Source organism: Ahaetulla prasina, chromosome 5 (assembly GCF_028640845.1).
Source record: "Ahaetulla prasina isolate Xishuangbanna chromosome 5, ASM2864084v1, whole genome shotgun sequence".
Classification (NCBI taxonomy): domain Eukaryota; kingdom Metazoa; phylum Chordata; class Lepidosauria; order Squamata; family Colubridae; genus Ahaetulla; species Ahaetulla prasina.
In genome coordinates, this window is record NC_080543.1 from 4,583,030 (window position 1) to 4,607,328 (window position 24,299).

Consider the following 24,299-nt stretch of genomic DNA (forward strand, 5'->3'; position numbering starts at 1 on the left):
AGGTGGAATGCAATAAACAAAACAAAATGAGACTTAGCCAGATGTGGATTTATCCCAAAGGTGTTTTTTTCAAAAGGCAACTGGGCTTTCTTATTTTTTTTTTTCCCTTGAAGACTTGTCCCTTCTCATCCAAGGAGCTTCTTCACCTCTGACTGAAGAACCGAAGAAACTTCTTGGATGAGAAGCGAAACGTCAAGGAAAAAAACCAAGAAAGTCCAGTTGCCTTAACAACTTTGGGACAACCATTAATAGATAAGGTCTTGATAAGGCCACACTTGGAATATTGCGTTCAGTTTTGGTCGCCAAGATATAAAAGAGATGTGGAGACTCTAGAAAGAGTGCAGAGAAGAGCAAAAAAGATGATTAGGGGATTACAAGATAAAACATATGAAGAACGGTTGCAGGAACTGAGTATGTCTAGTTTAATGAAAAGAAGGACTATTATTATTATTTTATTATTATTATTATTATTATTATTATTATTATTTTACATTTATATCCCGCCCTTCTCCGAAGACTCAGGGCGGCTTACAGTGTGTAAGGCAATAGTCTCATTCTATTTGTATATTTACAAAGTCAACTTATTGCCCCCCCCAACAATCTGGGTCCTCATTTTACCTACCTTATAAAGGATGGAAGGCTGAGTCAACCTTGGATCTGGTGGGACTAGAACCTGCAGTAATTGCAGGCAGCTGTGTTTTAATAACAGGCTTCTTACAGCCTGAGCCACACCGCGGCCCTAGGGGAGACATGATAGCAGTCTTCCAATATTTGAGGGGCTGCCCCAAAGAAGAGGGAGTCAAACTATTCTCCAAAGCACTTGAGGGCAGGACAAGAAACTAACGGATGGAAACTCATTAAGGAAAAAAGCAACTTAGAACTAAAAAGAAATTTCCTGACAATAATTAACCAGTGGAACAACTTGCCTCCAGAAGTTGTGAATACTCCCAACACTGGAGGTTTTTAAGAAAAGATTGGACAGCCATTTGTCCAAAATGGCATATGTTTTCCTACTTGAGCAGAGGGTTGGACTAGAAGACCTCCAAGGTCCCTTCCAGCTCTGTTATTCTGTTAAGGGCAGAATTCTCTACTAAGAAAATTCCGCTAAGTAAAAGACAACCTGTTAACTTACATTTCCACCTCTCCTCAATGGGAATAGCCTGCCCCACCCACGCCATCCAAGGAGGCATGCTGCGGGATCCCGTCAGTCAAATAATTTTTGGCCGGTGGGTATCCAGGAGAAGGGCCTGGGCTCCTGCCCTTTGGAATATCCTGACCCCCCCCGCCCCTGGGTGAAAATGGCTCCCATCCGTTTGGTCTTCTATAAGGACCTGAAATCTTCCCTCTTGTGGCCTCCTATGGTGGAATTGCCTCTTCATTCATCTCCAGCGCTTCATTCATCTCCTAACCCCCCCCTTTGCTCCCTCCGCCTCCCCATTTTTTAATTATACTTTTACGCTTGACTGTAATTCCACTTTTGTTATTTTAGAAGCATTTATCTTTTACAGTTTTAATGCTATAAGCCTGTGCAGAGTTCCTTCAAAACGAGATGGGCAGCAGATAAATCTTATGGTACGGTACGGTAATGGTAATGGTATGGTGTTATGGTATGGTATGGTATGGTAGTGTGGTTGGTACAATGGTTGGAAACTAATCAATGAAAATATTTGCAGATCCCTCGCATCCTGGACATAAACTGTTTCAACTCCTACCCTCAAAACGACGCTATAGAGCACTGCACACCAGAACAACTAGACACAAGAACAGTTTTTTCCCGAAGGCCATCACTCTGCTAAACAAATAATTCCCTCAACACTGTCAGACTATTTACTGAATCTGCACTACTATTAATCTTCTCATAGTTCCCATCACCAATCTCTTTCCATTTATGACTGTATGACTATAACTTGTTGCTGGCAATCCTTATGATTTATATTGATATATTGATCATCAATTGTGTTGTAAATGTTGTACCTTGATGAACGTATCTTTTCTTTTATGTACACTGAGAGCATATGCACCAAGACAAATTCCTTGGGTGTCCAATCACACTTGGCCAATAAAAATTCTATTCTATTCTATGAGAGAAGCAATCTGGAATGAAGGAGAAATTTCCTCACAGTGAGGACAATTAACCAGGGGAACAGCTTGCCACCAGAAATTGTGGGCGCTCAATCACTGGACAGTCACTTGTCTGAAATAGTATAGGTTCTCCTGCTTGAGGAGGGGGCTGGACTAGAAGACCTCCAAGGTCCCTTCCAGCTCATTCAAGGTAAGGTAAGGTAAGATAAGGTAAGAAGGTAAGGTAGGAAAAGGAAAAGAATAAAGCAAAGCAAGGCAAGGCAAAAAAGTAATAAAATAATACATAAAACAAAAATTTACCGTATTTTTCAGAGTATAAGACGCACCTTTCCCCCCTCCCCCCAAAAGAAGGGCGGTATAAAAGTTTAATTAATTAATTAATTAAATAAATAAAAGGGGGTGAAAATTTGGGTGTGTCTTATACACTGAATGTATAACCTGCCCTTTGGCCTCTGCCTGCCAGCAATTTACCTCCTTGCAGCAAACAGCCCGTTTCAGCTTCAGCACAGCCTGATTGTCCTTCAGCCTCCCGACCCTCAGCTGTTTCAGCCCGCAGGGTTGGCCATCCCTCTTTGCTGCGCGGGCCTCTGCTGTTTGCCGCAAGGAGGTAAATTGCTGGGAGCAGATTTTTTTTTTTTTTGCTTGTGCTAATCAAGCTCTGCTGAAAACGAAAACGAAAGCAAAGCAGGCTGTTTGCTGCCAGGAGGCAACATTGCTGGGAGGCAGATGTCTTTTTCTTGTTTTCCTCACCAAAAAAAGGTCGGTGCGCCTTATAGTCCGGAGCGTCTTATACTCCGAAAAATACGGTAATTTCAGGGAAACACTGGCGGGATTGGGAAAACCAGAAAAAGTGTCTCTTGCATTTCTTGTTGTATCAATGCTCTAGGGTGGGGGGCGGGGGGGGCGTCCACTCTTGACAAGTTTAAGACCTGTGGACTTCAATTCCCAGGAGAGACTGGGCAGCCATTTGTCTGAAACGGGATAGCGCAGTTAGTGATGGCTAACCTTTTTGCCATCGCGTGCCAGGAGGGCAGGCTGGGGGAGGGGCACACGCACGTGCCCACCCCCAAAATTCTATATGCCCCCCCCCCACACGTGCAACCCTCCCCACACTCCCCCCCCCTTCCGCTCCTGGCATGCGATGCCCCTGTAGGCCCGTTTTTCTCTCTCACCTGGCTCCAGAGCCTTTCTAGGAGTCTGGGGAGGGCAAAAACGGCCTTCCCCACCCCCACAGGCCCTTCTGCTGGGCCCAGAAGGCCCGAAAATCAGCTGAGCTTGCGTGCCCACTGATATGGCTATGCAAGCCATCTGTCGCACACGTGCCATAGGTTCGCCATCAGGGTATAGGGCAGGGGGTTGGACTAGAGGACCTCCGAGAGTACCTTCCAGCTCTATACTAATTGTGTTGTGTCTCGTCCGATCTCACCACAGCCGGGGCCTTCTTATCTGCTTCCAAACGCGGAGGAATGTCCTAGTATGCCTCCCGGCCCCAGCCCTGGCTCCATGCCCAGACAGGCTGAAGAGGAGGAAGTATCTCCAGCCCCCACCTCTGGCTCCATGCCCAGGCAAACGGAGCAGCTAGACCCCTCCCCCTCCTCCACCGCATGTGAGCCTGAGGGACATCAATTGCCAACAGCTGCAGACTGGAGTGACCCTCGCGTCAGAAGACTTGATAGGCGGAGGCAACAGAAGGATGGGAGGGGCAGGCCTGGATAAGTGCTGAGTCATGGAGCCACACCCCATGGCCTATATAAAGGACCTGCTTTCTGGCATTCTCTGAGTCAGGCAAAGTCTAAACATATCTTGCTGAAGTCACTTTCTGGTCTCCTGCCTGCCTTGATGACTTTGCTAGGACTTTGGCAGAGCTGCAGAGGCACGCCTGATTCGGATTTCTCTGACCCGGCCGTCAGCGGAGGAGTGGGACACGACAAATTGATTCTAGTTTCCCCCCCCCCCCCCAGTGCTGTTATAACTTTGAGTGGTCCCTAAACGGACAGCTGTAAAAGTCGAGGGCTAATCTGTATGCTACTTTTTGCTCCTGGGAGAAAAAAACAAAAACGGCTAGTGAATAAAACATCGGGCTGTAGGGGTTTGTCTTTATGGACCGTTTTTTTTTTATTCTCGGCCTGTCTTGAAATAATCAAGCCATGCTGCTTTGCTTCCAGCGAACAACAGAAGGTCGGTGTCTGAAATACTAAGTAAGAGCGTCCCTGGATAATACATGATTCAAAAGAGGCCAGGAATATCAATCAATCAAATGAGACAGAGGAATCTGCACGGCAGATGTTTGGATACCTTCGCGTCTCAGGGAGACCTGTCATTCACTCATCAAATCTACGTGCATTGGAAGAGACGGTGATGTTTCTGTCATATATAGCAGGGGTCTCCAACCTTGGCAACTTGAAGCCTGAGGGACTTCAACTCCCAGAATTCCTCAGCTAGCAAAGCTGGCTAAGGGCCAACTTCTTATTTTGGTCGGTTTTGCAAATTTAAGGGTTGGAGGAAGATTCGGAGGTAGGATCTGGAGCCTGGCATGAGTAGGTGAATGTACTAACCGAGTAAGGCATTTGCAGGCAGTCCTTGACTTACAACCACAAATGAGCCCCAAAGTACAGCAACAGTTGTGAGTTGCACGCCATTTCACGACCGTTCCGGCCACCGATATTAAGCAAATCGCTGTGGCTGTTAAATGAATTGGGGCGGTCGTTAAGTGAATACGACTGTCCCCCTTCTTGACTTTGCTTGTTGGAAGACGGCTGCGAAGGTCACAAGCGGTGACCGCGAGACCCCAGAACGGTGCAACCATCATAAATGTGGTTATTCTGGGAGTTTGAGGTGCCCCAGGCTTCAAGTTGCCAAGGTTGGCTATAAAACGCACTAATGCAGATCAAATTTAAGATCTCTGGTGAATTACAGCCTGACATTTCTTAGATAAATATATAAGTATGTTCACCAGTGGGGGGAAATACAAGGTAGTCCTCGACTTGCGACCACAACTGAGCCCCGAATTTCTGCTGCTAAGGGAGACCGTGGTCAAGTGAGTTTTTGCCCCGTTTTAAGACCCTTTCTTGCCACCCGTGTTAAGCCGATCAGCCAAGTCGTCACACGGTTGTTAAGTGAATTTGGCGTTCCCCATTAGCTTTGCTGGTCGGAAGGTCGCAAAAGTGGATCACGTGACCACCCCACCCCAGGGCACCGCAACCGTCGTAAATATGAATCGGTTGCCAATTTTGATCACGTGACCACGGGGAGGCTGCAATGGTCGTTAAGTGTGAAAAACGGTCATAAGTAACTTCAAACGGTCACAAAATGAATGGTCATAAGCCGAGGACTCACCTGTACTTCAAATTTTCATCAAAGAATTCATTACTTTAAAGCCTCAAGATGCTAAAGACATTTTCGTAGGCTGCCTTAACCAAACTAGAATCTGATTTTGGAGTTACAGGTAGTTCTTGACTTACAACTTCATTTAGCGACCGTCGGAAGTTATGACGGCACTGAAAAAAGGGACTTATGACCGTTTTTCAAACTTACGACCGTTGCAGCATCCCCATGGCCACGTGATCAAAATTCAGTCACTTGGCAACTGACTCATATTTATGACGGTTGTAGTGTCCCGGAAGAGTCACGTGATCCGCTTTTGCGACCTTCTGACATGCATAATCAGTGGAGGACGCCGGATTCACTTAACAACCGCGTGACTAATGTAACAACGGCAGTGATTCACTTAACAACCGGGGCAAGAAAGGTCGTAAGATGGGGCAAAATTCACTTAGCAAATGTTTCATTTAGCAGCAGAAATTTTGGGCTCAATCTGTGGTCGTAAGTGGAGGACTAACTATACTGATAAATGAAATTACATAGCTGGGATCTACCTATCGGCTTCTCTTCTTTCTCAGACGTCTTTGAGGGGCTTTGTGGTAAAATTACAACTCAACAAATTCTCAGGGGGAAAACAGACATTGTTTATTCTGCAAATTTTGCAATAGCAAACGCAAGCATTCAATGTGATAAATCTTTTCAATGCAATAAAAGAAAATAAATAAGATTTCTGGATGCAGGAAACCCTGATATCTTCTTCTCAATGTTATATTGATTCTGCAGATTTTATGTGTGCCGTAACTTTTGTTTTTCTCTACAATAAACAAAAAAAAAAACACTTATCCACCACTTCAGGTTTGGCCTAAGAAGCCTTTAGCTATTTGGGGAGGGGGAGAGCCCGCTGGACAGAGTCATTAGCAACTTACCTTGACCTTTGGCCTGTATTTCAGGTAAAGTGTCCGGGAATATAAACTAGAATCAGAAGAAAAAAAGGGAGAAAAGAAGATTAAAAGCAACATCTGGGATAACATCAGTTTTGAGTCAACATCATTGCCTGGACCACTCTGGAACTCAGCTCCACCTCTGGGGCCAGCTAGGAGGCTGTGATCGATCCTTCCTTCCTTCCTTCCTTCCTTCCTTCCTTCCTTCCTTCCTTCCTTCCTTCCTTCCTTCCTTCCTTCCTTCCTTCCTTCTCTCCCTCCCTCAAGTCTGTCCGCCCATCCATCCATCCACCCACCCTCCTTCCTTCCTTCCCTCTCCAATGTCCATCCATCCATCCATCCTCCTTCCTTCTTTCCTTCCCTCTCCACTGTCCATCCATCCATCCATCTTCCTTCCCTCTCCAGTGTCCATCCATCTTCCTTTCTTTCCTTCCTTCCCTCTCCATTGTCCATCCATCCATCCATCCTCCTTCCTTCTTTCCTTCCCTCTCCACTGTCCATCCATCCATCCATCTTCCTTCCCTCTCCAGTGTCCATCCATCTTCCTTTCTTTCCTTCCTTCCTTCTCCAATGTCCATCTATCCATCCATCCATCCATCCATCTTCCTTCCCTCTCCATCCATCCATCTTCCTTCCCTCTCCAATGTCCTTCCTTCCCTCCTTCCTTCTCCAATGTCCATCCATCCACCCAACTTCCTTCCCTCTCCATCCATCCATCCATCCATCCATCCATCCATCCATCTTCCTTCCCTCTCCAATGTCCTTCCTTCCTTCTTCTCCAATGTCCATCCATCCACCCATCTTCCTTCCTGCTCCAATGTCCATCTATCCATCTTCCTTCCTCTCCATCCATCCTTCCTTCCATCCATCCATCCTTCCTTCCTGCTCCAATGTCCGTCCATCCATCTTCCTCCCTCCCTCAACTCTTTCTCATCTTCCTTCCTTCCTTCCTTTTCTCCTCCAATGTCCATCCATCCATCCAGTTGTGTGAATCCCTCATCTTCTACGATGCCACTGTGCTAATGCCTTTGTTCCTGACTGTTTAACAGCTGAAGCTGATCAGCTGTACTTTTGAGCAGGTCGTTTCCCCCCTCCCTCCCCGCCCCGGAAAACCCCTGGGAAAGGGAAGGGAAGATACCTGAACAGGATATGAAGGTAGGACCCGAGTCCCGTGAAGATGTGCCACCAAGCGTGAAACTGCGTGAAAACACCCACGAGCGGAGGCAGCCTCTCACGTAAGCCCCTGTGGAGAGAGTCAATCGCCAAGGTCACCCATTGGCTTCCCCAGCGTCCTTCAAAGACCAAGGAGCATCCAAGCAAACCTTGGCTTCTTTGAGAATCTGTAAGAGGAGCCTTTCAGAAGTTGCAGGGGAGAAAATAAAGAGGTCTTCAAGATAGAAACCAGGTAAAACTAAGGCCCCTAACCTCCCTGAGGGCAAGAGGCTTCCAGGGAATCTAGGAGGCTCCTCAGCCCCATACCTGAGGGATCGCCTTCACCAAATGTGATCTCCCCATCCAACCAGAGACAGCAGAACGGACCGGCTGCAGAACCTTTGAGCCTGACAGTCTTAGCTGACAGGGACTAGAAGGCAGGGAAAGGGAGAGGAGGGGAGAGGGGGAGGGGAGGAGAGGAGAGAGAAGGGGATAGAAGGAGGAGGAGAGGAGGGCAAGGAGAGGGGAAGGAGGAATGGAAGGGAGAGGAGAGGAGGAGGAAGGATATAGAAGGAGGGAAGGAGAGAGAGGAGGAAGGGGATAGAAGAAGTGGAGGGAGAGGAGGGAGAGGAGGGGAGGCAGGAAGGAGAGGAGAGGAGGAAGGGATATAGAAGGAGAGGAGGGAGAGGAGGGAGAGGGAGGGGAAGGAGGAATGGAAGGGAGAGGAGAGGAGGAAGGGATATAGAAGGAGGAAGGGAGAGGAGAGAAGGGAAGGGGATAGAAGGAGAGGAGGGAGAGGAGGAGGAGGGAGGAGAGGAGAGAAGGGATATAGAAGGAGAGGAGGGGAGAGGAGGGGAGAGGGGAGGGGGAAGGAGGAGGGGAGGGGAGAGGAGAAGAGAGAAGGAAAGGAAAGAAGGAAGGGAGGCGAAGGGAAGGGGGGGAGGGGAGGGGGGAAGGAGGAGGGGAGGGAAGAGGAGGGGAAAGGAGAGAGAAGGGAAGGGGAGAGGAGGAGAGGAGGGGAATAAGGGCAGGAAGGAAGGGATTATCTAAGCATGCAATTGGGAATTATTAAATATTGCTGTGCAAGATACAGCTGGGCATTCCTCTTGTAACCTCTGAGCTGAGACAGGAGAGTAGGGGTTACGCTGACCTCTGGGAGAAGAGGGAGGGGTGCCAAGGGGAAGGCTTCCATCCAGAAGGCCAGTCACCTCGTCCAGGCCCAGGGAACCTCCCGAGGAAGGGGACTCTCAACAGCCTTTTACTAGGTGTCCTTACTTGATGGGCAGAAATCCATTCTGGTGCCCAGAAATCCTGACTTTTCATTCTCCTTCGTTAGTGATCATCAGCACTTTGAATCAGGCCCAGAAGCTGCCTGATAACCGGCTCAGGGAGGGGAAGCTTGGCGTGGTCTTGCGTTGGTGGGACTGTCTCCCCAGGACTCCGGCTGCTGTGTTATTGTCCCTTCAGGGCTGTCTCCCAGGGCCGCCCTACGTAGAGAGCATTACAGCAGTCCAGGCAAGGGATAATTAAAACCAAGAGGAGAGCCGAAGCCCTGGTGTGAGAATTGCCGCCGTTTCCCCGAATCTAGCTACATCCGGCTACAAGAGCAAATTTTGGGGGGTGCTTTTTCCTTTCCAGAGAACCGCAAGATGTAGAGGCGGAGTCAAGAGAGGAATCAGCCTGGAATCCTTCCGATCTCATGAGCGATCCAAGTCCAGCTTCCTTCAAATTTCCCTTTTAACTTTCAATCTAGCGCCAATTTAGGGCTGGCTGGTGGTTTGACAAGATCAGGGCTGTCAAATCCAAGATCCGGGGGCCGGATCCAACCCACGGGCGGCCCCCTTGAGCTCTGTTTTTCCAGGAGGCTGTTGCAGCCGAAAATGGCTGTCGTGTCCCACTTCTCCTCCGACGGCCGGGTCTGGGAAGTCTGTATCAAGCGTGGCCACAAAGCCTCTGCAGCTTTGCCAAATTCCTGTCAGAGTTCTCAGGGCAGGCAGGAATCCAAGGTGTGACTTCAGCAAACCAGATGAGACTTTGCCTGACTCAAGGAATGCCAGAAAGCAGATCCTTTATATAGGCCATGGGGTGTGGCTCCATGACTCAGCACTTATCCAGGCCTGCCCCTCCCTTCCTTTTGCTGATGTCGCCTCTCCATTCTCTGGAAGCGGGGATCCGTCCACTGTGTCTTTCCGTCCTCCTGATCTGCTGCCAGCAATTCTAGCAGGTGGCTGGCTTCGTGCTCACACGCTGTAGGGGGGAGGTTTGTTTGCTCATTCTGTCCGGGCATGGGGCCAGGGCTGGGGGCTGGAGGCATGCCAGGCCGTTCCTTTTCATTATCAGACTCTGGCTCAGATAGCAGGAGATGGGAGGGGCCCGGCTGAGGAGAGGAGGGCGGGCGAGGCACAACAATGGCGCTCAGGAAGGCCACATACAGTCCCGTCCCCCCCGAGCTCTGTTTTGAGTTGCAGGAGGCTGTCGCAGCTGAAAATGCAGCTCGGGAGTCCGTTTTCACTGGCAGAGCACTCGGGCCACCACAGGCGCCCCCGACACGAGTGATGTCAAGCTGGCCACGCCACAGCGGCCATGTGCCCTCCGGCTCCCCCCGACCCCCCGAGGTCAAACACAACCCTGATGCGGCCCACGATGAAATCGAGTTTGACACCCCTGGACTAGATTCTGGTGGATAGGCAGGGGCTTAACAAAGCAGCTTAGCTGGAACTTGGCGGGATGGTCCTGATTTTTTCACACCTCGCACAAACGGACGGAAGGAAACGGACTGAACTCTACCAGCCAGAAGCGGACGGAAAAGCATTCCCCCCCTCCCATTGAAATTCACCTACCGCAATTTCTCGCAGAAAATATTGTCTACGTTCCAAAGGAGGAAGCCCAGCAGAAAAACAGTCAGGGATGTATAACCCAACCCTCGGAGCCAAGGGTAAACCCTAAAAGGAAGGAAGAACCAGATGAAACTTCTCAAAGCAACTTCGGACTTTGTGTTATTCTGCTATTTTGGGGCAGGTCTTCCTTGGGGATATTTTTTTTAAAAAAAAATTATTATTTTTCTTGAACCAACGTAAGTGCTTAATAAACAGTGTATTGTCTGAGTCAATTGGCTTATACAAGATATTGATAATGATATGCTAACGATAATCATAGCAAAATATTGTTTACTTTCATCGGTTACTTATACATGGTAATAATCTTTTTAATCTTTCAATTTCTACCTCTATTATCTAACCACTGATAAAATGGGAAGATTTGTATTCTGCAACTTACGATCACAATTGAGTCCAAAATTGATGTTAAGTGACAGATTTGTTCAGTGAGCTTTGCCCATATTTTACGACTTTTCCTGCCACGTTGGTTCAGTGAATCACTGCCGTCGTTAAATTAGTAACATGGCTGTTAAGTGAATCCATTGACTTCCCCATTGACTTCGCTTGTCAGGAGGTCGCAAAAGAGGATCACGAGACCCCGGGACACTGCGACTGTCATAAGTACACGTCAGTTGCCAAACGGCTGAATTTTGATCACGTGACCATAGCGGATGCTTCACCTGTCGTAAGTGTAAAAAACGCTCCTCAAACGTCCCTTTTTTTTAGTGCTGTTGTAACTTCGAATGGTCACTAAATGAACTGTTATAGGTTTACCTGTATATGGCATCAAAGCAGCAACGTCTGGACCAGGGGGTCACCAACCTTTCGGACCTCAGGGACCACTAAATTCCTAATTTTAAATCCCGCGGACCACTAATATGATCTGCCTAATGAGCGGCTGGGTGGGCGTGGCAAGGTCGTCATGTGACTGGGTGGGCGTGGCCAGCTCAATGTCACTCACGTCGAGGGGCGCCTCGCCAGCCTCTACTCGCTACTCCTCGCCTGCCCGCCGGGGCTCTTTCGGGCCCCAATGGGAAGCAGTTGCTGGAGCTAAGCAGCCACCATAAGAAAGAGTTGGCAAAACAGCTCAGTTCAAATTGGATCTGATCGAGAAGGAGGCTCAGCAGAAGCACCTCACTGAGGACTAGGAGCATTCCAAGCAGAGGGAAGACCTGCGGGAGTGCAAGGCCAGGTATCGGCGCCTGCAGACTCAGTGGGCTGAGATGCTCAGCCAGTTCCAGGCCATGATGCAGTCCCAATGGAATGAGGCCCTCCGGCTCTTTGCTACCAGCAGCACTTCCCTCCAGCCTTCGCCCAAAGCCCCCCACCAGGAGGCTGAAGCAGACCCCAAGTCGGAATTTCTGACCCCCTCCGACCCACACAAAAAGACCCCAAAGGGGGAGACTCTCTGCAGCAACACAAACGTTCATTGCACGTATCCGGCCCAGGAGCCACAGTTTGAGGACCCCTGATTTAGTGCAAGATAAAAAATGCAAATCATTTTTCTGGGGACCACCAAAAATTTCTCACGGACCACCAGTTGGTGACCACTGGTCTGGACGGAGAAACACGCCCCCCCCCCCCCCGGCACTTTGCCACTCGCTAATTCTGCAGCTAGGATCCCACAAACAGTGGAGCTGCAGGCTATATATTTTTTTTTCCTGGTTACCCAACCCACACAATGAATTCCCAGGCAGTGGAACAACAGAAGGCTGTGTGTTATCAGAAAATCGGCCATTCAAATTTCTCCCGCTGCAATTCTTGCTTAAGCTGCAACCATCTGGTAGTTCAGTCCTTACTCACCATAATACTATATACACGGAGCGTAAGACTAGGACAGCCACCAATGTCCCATACATAACCTAGGAGGAGAAAGAGAGTTTTTGTGAATTCATTAGTACAACAGCCGAAATGCGGTGCTTGTTTTTCCAGCAAAATCGGGCAAGATTACACTTCCTGAGTTATTTTTTATTTATTTTTTATCCATACTTCCCATCCGGTTTTTTTGAATAAAAATTTCATCCCTTTTTCAATTTCGAATGAAATTCCTGAATGAAGCTGAAACAGAAACGATCCCGATGGGTTTAGGTAAGAAATGCAAAGCCTAAAAATAAAATAAAATCGAGATAAACCGAGTGGCGTGAAACATGTTTTTGGCCTCTCAGAAGGTTGCAAAAGAGGATCACGTGAGCCCCCCCCCCCCAGGACACGACATAAGTAGGAGCCAGTCGCGAAGCGGCCGAATTTTGGTCACGTGACCACGGGAACGCTGCAATGGTCATCAACGTGGAAGAAAGTCGTAAGTCATTTTTTCTCAGTTGTAATTTCAAACAGTCACTAAGTGAATGTTTGTAAGTTGAGGACTATCTAGTGGCCTGAATCCTTCGGCAGCTTGTTGCGATCTCTTTAAGTGGCCAAAAGGGCATGAATGAAATCTAGTGCAGGATGTTCTCGCCTTGCAACCGTTCATTTAGTGACGGTTCAAAGTTAGAACGGCAATGAAAGAAGGAACTTATGACCGTTTTTCACACTTACCGTTGCAGGACCCCCATGGTCACGTGATCAAAATTCAGATGCTTGGCAACTGGCTCATATTTACGACGGTCGCAATGTCCCGGGCTCACGTGATCTTCTGACAAGCCAAGTCAATGGGGAAGCCAGATTCATTTAACAACCGTGTTACTAACTTAACAGCTGCAGCGATTTGCTTAGCAACGGTGGCAAGAAAAGTCGCAAAATGTAAAGTGAGCCAAACTCACTTAACAAAGTCCTGTCAGTGTAAGGAGTACCTGTAGGGCTTTAGAAGAGGTATACAGCCTCCCTCTGTTTACGTCCTTAAACCTGCTGGATTACAACTCCCATCATGAATCAACAAAGGCTCGGGAACATAATGACAGAGTACAACCACGTCAAAATGCAACCGTTGCAAAATAGGTGCTAATAATTAAGAAGGAAAGAATTTCGGGGTTATTTTGGCCCAAGACTTCTTCCTGAAGGTTATTTTTTTTTTTTATTTGCATTTATATCCCGCCCTTCTCCGAAGACTCAGGGCGGCTTACACTATGTTAGCAATAGTCTTCATCCTATTTGTATATTTATATACAAAGTCAACTTATTGCCCCCAGCAATCTGGCTCCTCATTTTACCTACCTTATAAAGGAGGGAAGGCTGAGTCAACCTTGGGCCTGGTGGGACTAGAACCTGCAGTAATTGCAGGCAGCTGTATTAATAACAGACTGTCTTACCAGTCTGAGCCACAGAGGTTGTGCTTACTGCAAAGACAATATCTAGAATAACTAACAAAGTTTAATTGCTGTTAAAGCATGCAAATTATCTCTACAGTGCCAGCCTTACAGTCTCTGCTTTGTTTGGCAAAGTGGATTCCAGACTGCCAGGGACTTGCTAATATGGGCACGGCACCCCGACCCAATTTTAATTCGGCTGAAAGGCAAGTTCCCCATCCCTTACCCGCCCACGCAAAGGGGATTTATTCAGAAATGAAGAAGGTGGTTGAGTGACAGGCAAGTAAATGGGAAATAAAAAACAAAACAGGTTCACGGAGAATTCTAGCCACTCGGTTGTTTTGGTGTTTAAGAAATCCAAGGCAAAAAATAAAATAAAATACATATGGAAATCTTATTTTCCCCTCCCTCCCCGCAAGGCACAATCCACATCCTCTTGGACATGAAATTCAATGCAAATGGAGGATTTAAAAAAATAAGCATAAAGTTTACTGCGTTTCAAATGGTATCATCATGCCTGCTATTGGAAAAATGAGCCGGCTATTCGGGTTTCACATTTTTCCATCTCGAGGCCAAAAAAAAATAAAAAAATGGCCAATACATATTTTTTCCTCTATTATTATTTTTTTTTCTCCTATTACAGTGATGGCTAATCTTTTTGCCATCGTGTGCCAAAAGCGGGGTGTGTGTGTGTCACGCATGTGTGCCGTCACCCATAATTCTATGCGCCCTGCCTCCCTGTGCCTGTGCGCACGACTCCCCAGCGCTCCCCCCAGCTTTTGGCATGTGATGGCACATTGGGCCTGGTAGGCCCCTTTTTTTGCTCTCCCCAGGCTCCAGAGCCTTTCTAGGAGCCTGGGGAGGGCAAAGACGGCCTCCCTCCTCCGGAGGCCAGAAATGACCCGTTTGCTGACTTCCGGTGGGCCCAGAAGGCCCAAAAATCAGCTGGCGGAGCTGAGGTCACATGCCCTCTGATATGAGTCCGCGTGCCATCTGCGGCATGCGTGCCATAGGTTCGCCATGATGGCGAATTCCTATTATTTGGGCTAGAGGTAAAGGTAAAGGTTCCCCTTGTACATATGTGCTAGTCGTTCCCGACTCTAGGGGGTGGTGCTCATCTCTGTTTCAAACCAAAGAGCCAGCGCTGTCCGAAGACGTCTCCGTGGTCATGTGGCCGGCATGACTCAATGCCAAAGGCGCACGGAACACTGTGACCCTCCCACCAAAAGTGATCCCTATTTTTTCTACTTGCATTTTTATATGCTTTCGAAACTGCTAGGTTGGCAGAAGCTGGGACAAGTAACGGGAGCTCACCCCGTTACACGGCAGCGCTAGGGATTCGAACCACTGAGCTGCCGACCTTTCGATCGACAAGCTCAACGTCCTAGCCCCTGAGCCACCGCGTCCCTTACTATTATTATTTGGGCTACTGGAGGCTAAAACATATGAGAACAGTTGCAGGAATTGGGTATGGCTAATCTAGTGAAAAGAAGGACTAGGGGTGACATGACATCAATCTTCCAGTATTTGAAAGACTACTCACAAGAACGATATATAGTAGAATGGAGAAAATGGGATTGATTATATTCAAAATAAGCATCAGACTAAAAAGTATCAAATAGCTTATGAGTGATGGTAGGGAATGTATGGTATTTGTGTATTTGCTTAAAAGGGGAAAGGGGAGTTCAGGGATCAATGGGGGAGAAGGGATTATGGGTTATGGTTTTTGTAGTATTTTAGCGTACGTTTGTTAGATGTTATACCCTATATTTTGCTCTGGGAAGTCTCGGGGGGGGGGGAGGAGAGGGGGAGGAGGGAAATTTTTTTAAAAAAATTTGTTTGTTGTAAAACTTTTTCAATAAAAAAAAAATCTTCCAATATTTGAGGGGCTGCCCCAAAAAAGAGGGGGGTCAATTTTTTTTACCAAAGCACCTGAAGGCAGGAGAAGCAGCAATGGGATGGAAACTAAATCAAGGAGAGAAGCAACCTGGGATTAAGGAGACATTTCCCGACAGTGAGGACAATCAGTGGAACAACTTGCCACCAGAAGTTGTGGGTGCTCCATCACTGGAGGTTTTAAAGAGAGACTTTGACAGCCGCTTGTCTGGAATGGGATCGGGTCGTCTGCTTGAGTAAGGGGTTGGAGTAGGAGACCTCCAAGGAATTGACACATAACCATATTGACCAAGGAATTTCCTGCATTAGGAAAACAGAATGGGTCCTGGTCGGCTGCAACCGGTTTAACAACAGCAGCGCACCTAGCACACGTGTCGTGTCCCACTCCTCCTCCGACGGCCGGGTTGGGGAAGTCTGTATCGAGCGTGGCCACGAAGCCTCTGCAGCTTTGCCAAATTCCTGTCAGAGTTCTCAGGGCAGGCAGGGATCCAAGGTGTGACTTCAGCAAACCAGATGAGACTTTGCCTGACTCAAGGAATGCCAAAAAGCAGATCCTTTATATAGGCCATGGGGTGTGGCTCCATGACTCAGCACTTATCCAGGCCTGCCCTTCCCTTCCTTTTGCTGACGTCGCCTCTCCATTCTCCGGAAGCGGGGATCCATCCACTGTGTCTTTCCGTCCTCCTGATCTGCTGCCGGCAATTCTAGCACGTGGCTGGCTTCGTGCTCACACGCTGTAGGAGGGAGGTTTGTTTGCTCATTCTGTCCTGGCATGGTGCCGGGGCTGGAGGCATGCCAGGCCGTTCTTCTTCATTATCAGACTCTGGCTCAGATAGCAGGAGATGGGAGGGGCCCGGCTGCGGAGAGGAGGGCGGGCGAGGCACAACAGCACGCTTGCGTGCAGCATTCAGAACACAGCAATTTGAAGCTCATCTGCTTACCTTCTAAGGCAGCCCCGGTTCAGCTGTGCTGCGCCGATCAGCTAAGTCAGAAAGGAAATATAGGACAGGAAAGGGCGGGTGCATGTGGGTGGGGCCTGCTGACTGTTGGAACTACCGGTTCGCCCGAACTGGTCTGAACCGGCTGAATCCTACCCCTGCTGGTGGGATAGGAAGAAGGCCCTTCCCCCTGCAGGGAAGGGGAATGAGGAGAAGATAGCTGGGGAGGCACTGCGGCTTCCCTGCGGTCAGTCATGAGGGTGAACAACCGCAAGGCCATAACTCTGGGACGGGGTCGTAAGTAGCATTTTTTGGCAGGTGTGTGTGTGTGTGTGTATGTCACAAGACAACAAAGTCCAACTTCCTTTGAATTCAGTTGAATTCTTATTTAAGTCTTAGCAGGTGCTGACTGTTAGTTGATAAGATTCATATGCAGAGACTTTTTAGCAATAAATTAGAGTTTAACTGGATCTTCATGTGTGGATCTTGGCTTTCAGGCCTGACATAGCCACATTCAACAGACAAGGAGATTTAAAAAATAAAATAAAATTTACAAGTCAATAACATTTGACTTCAATACGTTGAAACAGAAAGAAACAAACAATTACCTGATGGAACACAGGCTGTTTCCAGTTTAGGTATACCTGGGAAAAACAAAACAAACACAAGACATTATCACCTGCTTGGGACTGATGGATAAACAATTGGAGGAAAGTCATGGTTGTTTTCATATATGACAAACTACAGCATTGTTATTTTAAAAGTTCAAATTGATCTGTGCGAATAGAGACGTTTATTGGTGACTGGAAACCTTTTTGCATAGTAAAACAAATAAACTTTATGCTTTTGATAATTAGATAAGGTGGAATACGGAAAGAAGACAAACATGATGTAACTTTAGAGAGAGGTAATAATTGTATTTATTACTGCTGTAAAGATCAGAAGTCACTTCTTTATAAAGGTAGTCCTCGACTTACAACAGCTCACTCAGTGACCGTTCAAAGTTACGACGACACGACATTTCACAGCAGTTTTTTTCCCTTTGTGGAGCTGGGGTGGGTGTGGCCTGCATGTGATGCCCCTGGCCCGCCGACCGCCGGTTTGACACCCCTGACTTAGACCAATAATCTCCATGCTGTCAGGGGAATTCTGGGAGTTGAAGTCCATATACCCTCCAGATTGAGAAATATTGCTATGGAGGGCACCAAGCGACAGAGAAGTTCAACTGTGTCCTTCGGCGTTACCTGGCCCGCATTTTGCTCCCTCCTTCTTCTTATTTTCTCCTCCCCAATTTGCTAGGATGATACCTAGAGATTCAGTGGCCGGGTTGACGCTACACTATTTTACTGAGTCACTCATTTTCTGACCTTAACCGAAAGTTGAACGAATTAGTCATTAACTAAACGGGCTGAGTTAGCCTGACACATTAAGCCACACACACAAATTAATCATGGTTCAAATTAGACAAGCTGTCGTGTCCCACCCCCCACTCCAACGAACGAGTCAAGGAAGTCCGTGACCAACTTGGCAACGAAGCCTCTGCAGTTTGCCAAGTGCCTTCGAGGTTTATCAGGGCAGGCAGGAGTCCAACTTGCGATAGGGTCCGGTATCAGCAAACTAGATAAGACTTTGCTTGACTCAAGGTTGGAATGCCAAAAGCAGGTCCTTTATATAGGCTGTGGGGTGTGGCTCCATGACTTAGCATTTATCCAGGCCTGCCCCACCCCTCCTTCTGCTGGCGTCGCCTCTCAGATCTCTGGAAGCGAGGGTCCTCCCTCTCTGAATTGTCTTCAGCTGGATCTGCTGGCAGCTTCTGGGAAAGGGAGTTCAGGGATCAATGGGGGAGAAGGGATTATGGGTTATGGTTTTTGTAGTATTTTAGCGTACGTTTGTTAGATGTTATACCCTGTATTTTGCTCTAGGAAGTCTCGGGGGGGGGGGAGGGGAGGAGAGGTGGGGGAGGAATTTTTTTTTTAAAAAAATTGTTTGTTGTAAAACTTTTTCAATAAAAAAAAAATCTTCCAATATTTGAGGGGCTGCCCCAAAAAAGAGGGGGGTCAATTTTTTTTACCAAAGCACCTGAAGGCAGGAGAAGAAGCAACGGGATGGAAACTAAATCAAGGAGAGAAGCAACCTGGGATTAAGGAGACATTTCCCGACAGTGAGGACAATCAGTGGAACAACTTGCCACCAGAAGTTGTGGGTGCTCCATCACTGGAGTTTTTAAAGAGAGACTTTGACAGCCGCTTGTCTGGAATGGGATCGGGTCGTCTGCTTGAGTAAGGGGTTGGAGTAGGAGACCTCCAAGGAATTGACACATAACCGTATTGACCAAGGAATTTCCTGCATTAGGAAAACAGAATGGGTCCTGGTGGGCTGCAACCCGGTTTAACAACAGCAGCGCACCTAGCACACGTGTCGTGTCCCACCCCACTCCAACGAACGAGTCAAGGAAGTCCGTGACCAACTTGGCAACGAAGCCTCTGCAGCTTTGCCAAATTCCTGTCAGAGTTCTCAGGGCAGGCAGGGATCCAAGGTGTGACTTCAGCAAACCAGATGAGACTTTGCCTGACTCAAGGAATGCCAAAAAGCAGATCCTTTATATAGGCTGTGGGTGTGGCCTGCATGTGATGCCCCTGGCCCGCCGACCGCCGGTTTGACACCCCTGACTTAGACCAATAATCTCCATGCTGTCAGGGGAATTCTGGGAGTTGAAGTCCACAAGTTTTAAAAGTCTTGTTGGGAGACATAAAAGAAAAGGGGAAAAATTCTTTTTTTAGTGCTGTTGTAACTTTGAATGGTCGTTAAGTGAATCTGGCTTCCCCATCGACTTTGCTTGTCAGAGGGTCACAAAATAGGATCGTGTGACCTCAGGATACAGCAACGGTCACATGAATCGTCTAAGTTTTTGGTCATGTGACCGTGCTATAACGGTCATAACTGTGGAAAACGGTCCCAAGTCCCTTTTTCACTGCTGTTGTAAGTTTGAACAGTCACTAAATGAACTGTTGCAAGTCGAGGACTGTATAGAATTACAGAAGATCATTTGTAATAAATGAATAATAGTTTCACTGCCGGGGAAATGAGGAATGTTGAACCGTGCAATTTTATTTATCACGCTCACTTTGGGAGATTCCTAAACAAAAAATGTGTACATACCAAGGTGGATTTCTGGGAGTTCAAGTCCAGACTTCTTAATAGTCCCAAAGCTTGAAAACGTCATTCGGCATCTGGGGTCTCGAACTTGGCAACTTTACAACTTGTGGACTCTCAGAAAATGGGGGAAATGGGAAAAAATAATCCCGCTCGTTCCTAGAAATTCTGCTTGAAGGATGCTTGCTATTCAAAGATCAAAGCTATCATTGTCTTGCAGGAAATCAACCAACAACAAAAAGAACTCTAGAACAGGGATCTCAATCTTGGCAGCTTTAAGCCTGGCGGACATCAACTCCCAGGATTCTTCAGGAATGACTCAGGAAGGGAAAAAGTGGAAAAAGAAAAGAAGGAAAGGAAAGATAGAAAAGAAAGAGAGAGAAAAGAAGGAAGGAGATGGTTGGTTGGAAGGAAAGAAAGATAAAAAGGGAGGGAGACAGGAAGGAAGGAAGGAGGGGAAGAAGAGCTAGAAAGTGAGAGGAAGTAAGTAAATGAGATGGATGGGTGGAAGGAAAGAAAAAAGGGAGGGAAAGGAAGGAAGGAAGAGGAAGGAGGGGAAGATAGGGAGGGAGGAAAGGAAAGAGAGAGAGAGAAAGAAAGAAAAAGAAAGAAAGAAAGAAAGAAAGAAAGAAAGAAAGAAAGAAAGAAAGAAAGAAAGAAAGAAGTTAGCTGAAAGGCACCTTAGAGAGCAAGGAAGGATCTCCTACTGCCCCCTCCTGGCCAGTAGAAATTCTGATGAAGATTTTATTTATTTTATTTATTTATTTTATTTTGTCACAACAATATATGTAGGTATCATACAAAAAGATTATATAGTAAATAAACACATATATGGGTAAATATAAGGAGGTATAAGCATATATATAGGAAGAAGAAAAGAAAAACAATAGGACAGGAACGGTAGGCACGTTTGTGCGCTTATGCACGCCCCTTATGGTCCTCTTAGGAATGGGGTGAGGTCAATAGTAGAAAGTTTTTGGTTAAAGCTTTTAGGATTATGGGAAGAGACCACAGAGTCAGGTAAAGTGTTCCAAGCGCTGATGATTCTGTTACAGAAGTCATTTTCTGCAATCTAGATTAAAGCGGTTGACATGAAGTTTAAATCTATTGGTTGCTCTAGAATTATTGCAATTAAAGCTGAAGTAGTCTTTAACAGGAAGGACATTACAATAGATGATTCTGTGAGTTAAGCTTAGGTCTTGTCGAAGGCGACGGAGTTCCAATTTTTCTAAGCCTAGGATTTCTAAGTTTTCTAAGAAAAGTTTTCTAAGTTTTCTAAGAAAACCCAAGTTTTCTAAGCCTAAGATGAACAATTGCAACCTTGAGGTTCTACAACTTTTTAAGATTCAATCTCCCAAACCAGAGAAACTCCAATTATAAGAAGTTTCCGGAAGGTCACCAGCGCCACTTCTTGGGAACGGCCATTTCCAAAGTTCAGGTCAACGAACCCCCAAAACCAACCCTGACCTCCAAAGCTGCTTTTCCCAGCATGATGGAAACGGTTGGGTGCCAATTCCGCTGGGAAGTCCTGATGGAAATCTGGTGCCAAGCCATAAAAGAATGGATGGGTTAGATATTAAAACCAGGACTTCATTTGTCTCCAAAGCTGGTGTGAAGCCAATACAGGGGTTGCAAAGTAGGGACAACGTCGCCCCTAATTTCTGCCGGGTGGGTGAGACCGTTGTTAAATGAATAATATACTTAATATACAATGTTGTGTGTGGAAAAATGGACCTAAGCCACTTTTTTCAATGCCGTTATAACTCTGAACGGTCACTAAATGGACTGCTGGCAATGATGTGGTTACCTTAGGCCTGTCTGGTTTCAATGCCTCGGATGCCTCCCGTTCAGGAGACATTTGATGGGCTGTCAAATCTGCATGACGCCTCAACACAGCCACAACAGTTTCTATGTGGCAACCAGGCAGGTCTCTGCAATTTGGGTTCATCGCCTGGATGCTGAACAAAACTCCTTTGGGCCTCTTCTTTGTGGCAGCCTCTGAGATATTGCTATCATGTCTCCCCGAAAATAAGACTGGGTCCTATTTTAATATTTGCTCCAAAAGATGCATTAGGGCTTATTTTCTGGTTAGATCTTATTTTTGGGGAAATACGGTACTAAACGCCTCCATCTGGCTGACAACCTTAACTGGGGCTTATTTGGGGGGGGGGGGGTTGGGCTTATATTATGAGCATCCTGAAAAATCACGCTAGGACTTATTTTCCGGCTGGGTCTCATTTTCGGGGAATCTGGGTAGGTAATCCTCAATTTACAACCGTTCAAAGTTAACAACAGCACAGAAAAAGGTGAGTTATAACCGGTTTTCACGCTTATGACCTCATAAGAAGAAGAAGAACTGTAGGCTAGTTTATGGGACCTGGAGTCTTGGAAAGTACAGGTGGTCCTTGACTTATGACCAAAACTGAGCCCAAAGTTTCCATTGCTAAGCAAGACATGTGTTAAGTGAGCTTGGTCCCACTTTAGGACCTTTCTTGCCACTGTTGTTAAGATAGCCAAATGGTTGTTAAGATAGCCAAATGGTTGTTAAATGAATAATATACTTAATATACAATGTTAAGTGTGGAAAAATGGACCTAAGCCACTTTTTTCAATGCCGTTATAACTCTGAACGGTCACTAAATGGACTGCTGGCAATGATGCGGTTGCCTTAGGCCTGTCTGGTTTCAATGCCTCGGATGCCTCCCGTTCAGGAGACATTTGATGGGCTGTCAAATCTGCATGACACCTCAACACAGCCACAACGGTTTCTATGTGGCAACCAGGCAGGTCTCTGCAATTTTGGGTTCATCGCGGCCTGGATGCTGAACAAAACTCCTTTGGGCCCTCTTCTTTGTGGCAGCCTCTGAGATATTGCTATCATGTTCCCCCGAAAATAAGACTGGGTCCTATTTTAATGTTTGCTCCAAAAGATGCATTAGGGCTTATTTTCTGGTTAGATCTTATTTTTGGGGAAATACGGTACTAAACGCCTCCATCTGGCTGACAACCTTAACTGGGGCTTATTTGGGGGGGGGGGGTTGGGCTTATATTATGAGCATCCTGAAAAATCACGCTAGGACTTATTTTCCGGCTGGGTCTCATTTTCGGGGAATCTGGGTAGGTAATCCTCAATTTACAACCGTTCAAAGTTAACAACAGCACAGAAAAAGGTGAGTTATAACCGGTTTTCACGCTTATGACCTCATAAGAAGAAGAAGAACTGTAGGCTAGTTTATGGGACCTGGAGTCTTGGAAAGTACAGGTGGTCCTTGACTTATGACCAAAACTGAGCCCAAAGTTTCCATTGCTAAGCAAGACATGTGTTAAGTGAGCTTGGTCCCACTTTAGGACCTTTCTTGCCACTGTTGTTAAGGGAATCGCTGCGGTTGTTAAGATAGCCAAATGGTTGTTAAGTGAATAATATACTTAATATACAATGTTGTGTGTGGAAAAATGGACCTAAGCCACTTTTTTCAATGCCGTTATAACTCTGAACGGTCACTAAATGGACTGCTGGCAATGATGTGGTTACCTTAGGCCTGTCTGGTTTCAATGCCTCGGATGCCTCCCGTTCAGGAGACATTTGATGGGCTGTCAAATCTGCATGACGCCTCAACACAGCCACAACAGTTTCTATGCGGCAACCAGGCAGGTCTCTGCAATTTTGGGTTCATCGCGGCCTGGATGCTGAACAAAACTCCTTTGGGCCCTCTTCTTTGAACAGGTGGTGATGGGCTGATTAACTGTGTACAGGTAGTCCTCGACATACGACCACAACTGAGCCCCAAATTTATGTTGCTAAGCGAGATCATTGGTTAAGTAGAATTTCGCCCCATTTTACGGCCTTTCTGGCCACGTTTGTTAAGTGAATAATATACTTAATATACAATGTTAAGTGTGGAAAAATGGACCTAAGCCACTTTTTTCAATGCCGTTATAACTCTGAACGGTCACTAAATGGACTGCTGGCAATGATGCGGTTGCCTTAGGCCTGTCTGGTTTCAATGCCTCGGATGCCTCCCGTTCAGGAGACATTTGATGGGCTGTCAAATCTGCATGACGCCTCAACACAGCCACAACAGTTTCTATGCGGCAACCAGGCAGGTCTCTGCAATTTTGGGTTCATCGCGGCCTGGATGCTGAACAAAACTCCTTTGGGCCCTCTTCTTTGAACAGGTGGTGATGGGCTGATTAACTGTGTACAGGTAGTCCTCGACATACGACCACAACTGAGCCCCACATTTATGTTGCTAAGCGAGATCATTGGTTAAGTAGAGTTTCGCCCCATTTTACGGCTTTTCTGGCCACGTTTGTTAAGTGAATCGCTGCAGTTGTTGTTGTTGTTATTATTATTATTATTATTATTATTATTATTATTATTATTATTATTATTATTAATTCAATTTTTAAACCGCCCTTCTCCCGAAGGACTCAGGGCGGTGTACAGCCAAGATAAAACAAAACGGTACAATATACAATTAAAATACAAATTAAAAAACTTATTATATAGTTGGCCTAAAAACTTTAAAATATATAAAACTAAAAAACCCCTTAAAATTAATAATAAAAATTTAAAACCAATAAAATTTAAGCCAGCCCCGCGCGAATAAAGAGATGTGTTTTCAGTTCGCGGCGGAAGGTCCGAAGGTCAAGTATTTGGCGCAAACCCGGGGGAAGTTCGTTCCAGAGGGTGGGAGC

General features: G+C 46.7%; 1 protein-coding gene across 1 annotated transcript in view; it reads right to left on the minus strand.

Moving 5' to 3' along the window:
* ACER3 (alkaline ceramidase 3) overlaps window positions 1-24,299 on the minus strand; it is a 60,795-nt gene that overhangs the window by 11,240 nt on the left and 25,256 nt on the right. The window contains exons 3-8 of the mRNA XM_058185116.1: window positions 21,409-21,532; window positions 17,057-17,092; window positions 12,176-12,234; window positions 10,337-10,438; window positions 7,483-7,587; window positions 6,330-6,375 (exon numbers count right to left, since the gene is read on the minus strand). Of these exons, the coding sequence (XP_058041099.1) occupies window positions 6,330-6,375; window positions 7,483-7,587; window positions 10,337-10,438; window positions 12,176-12,234; window positions 17,057-17,092; window positions 21,409-21,532 (472 nt within the window). The remainder of the gene's footprint in view (window positions 1-6,329; window positions 6,376-7,482; window positions 7,588-10,336; window positions 10,439-12,175; window positions 12,235-17,056; window positions 17,093-21,408; window positions 21,533-24,299) is intronic.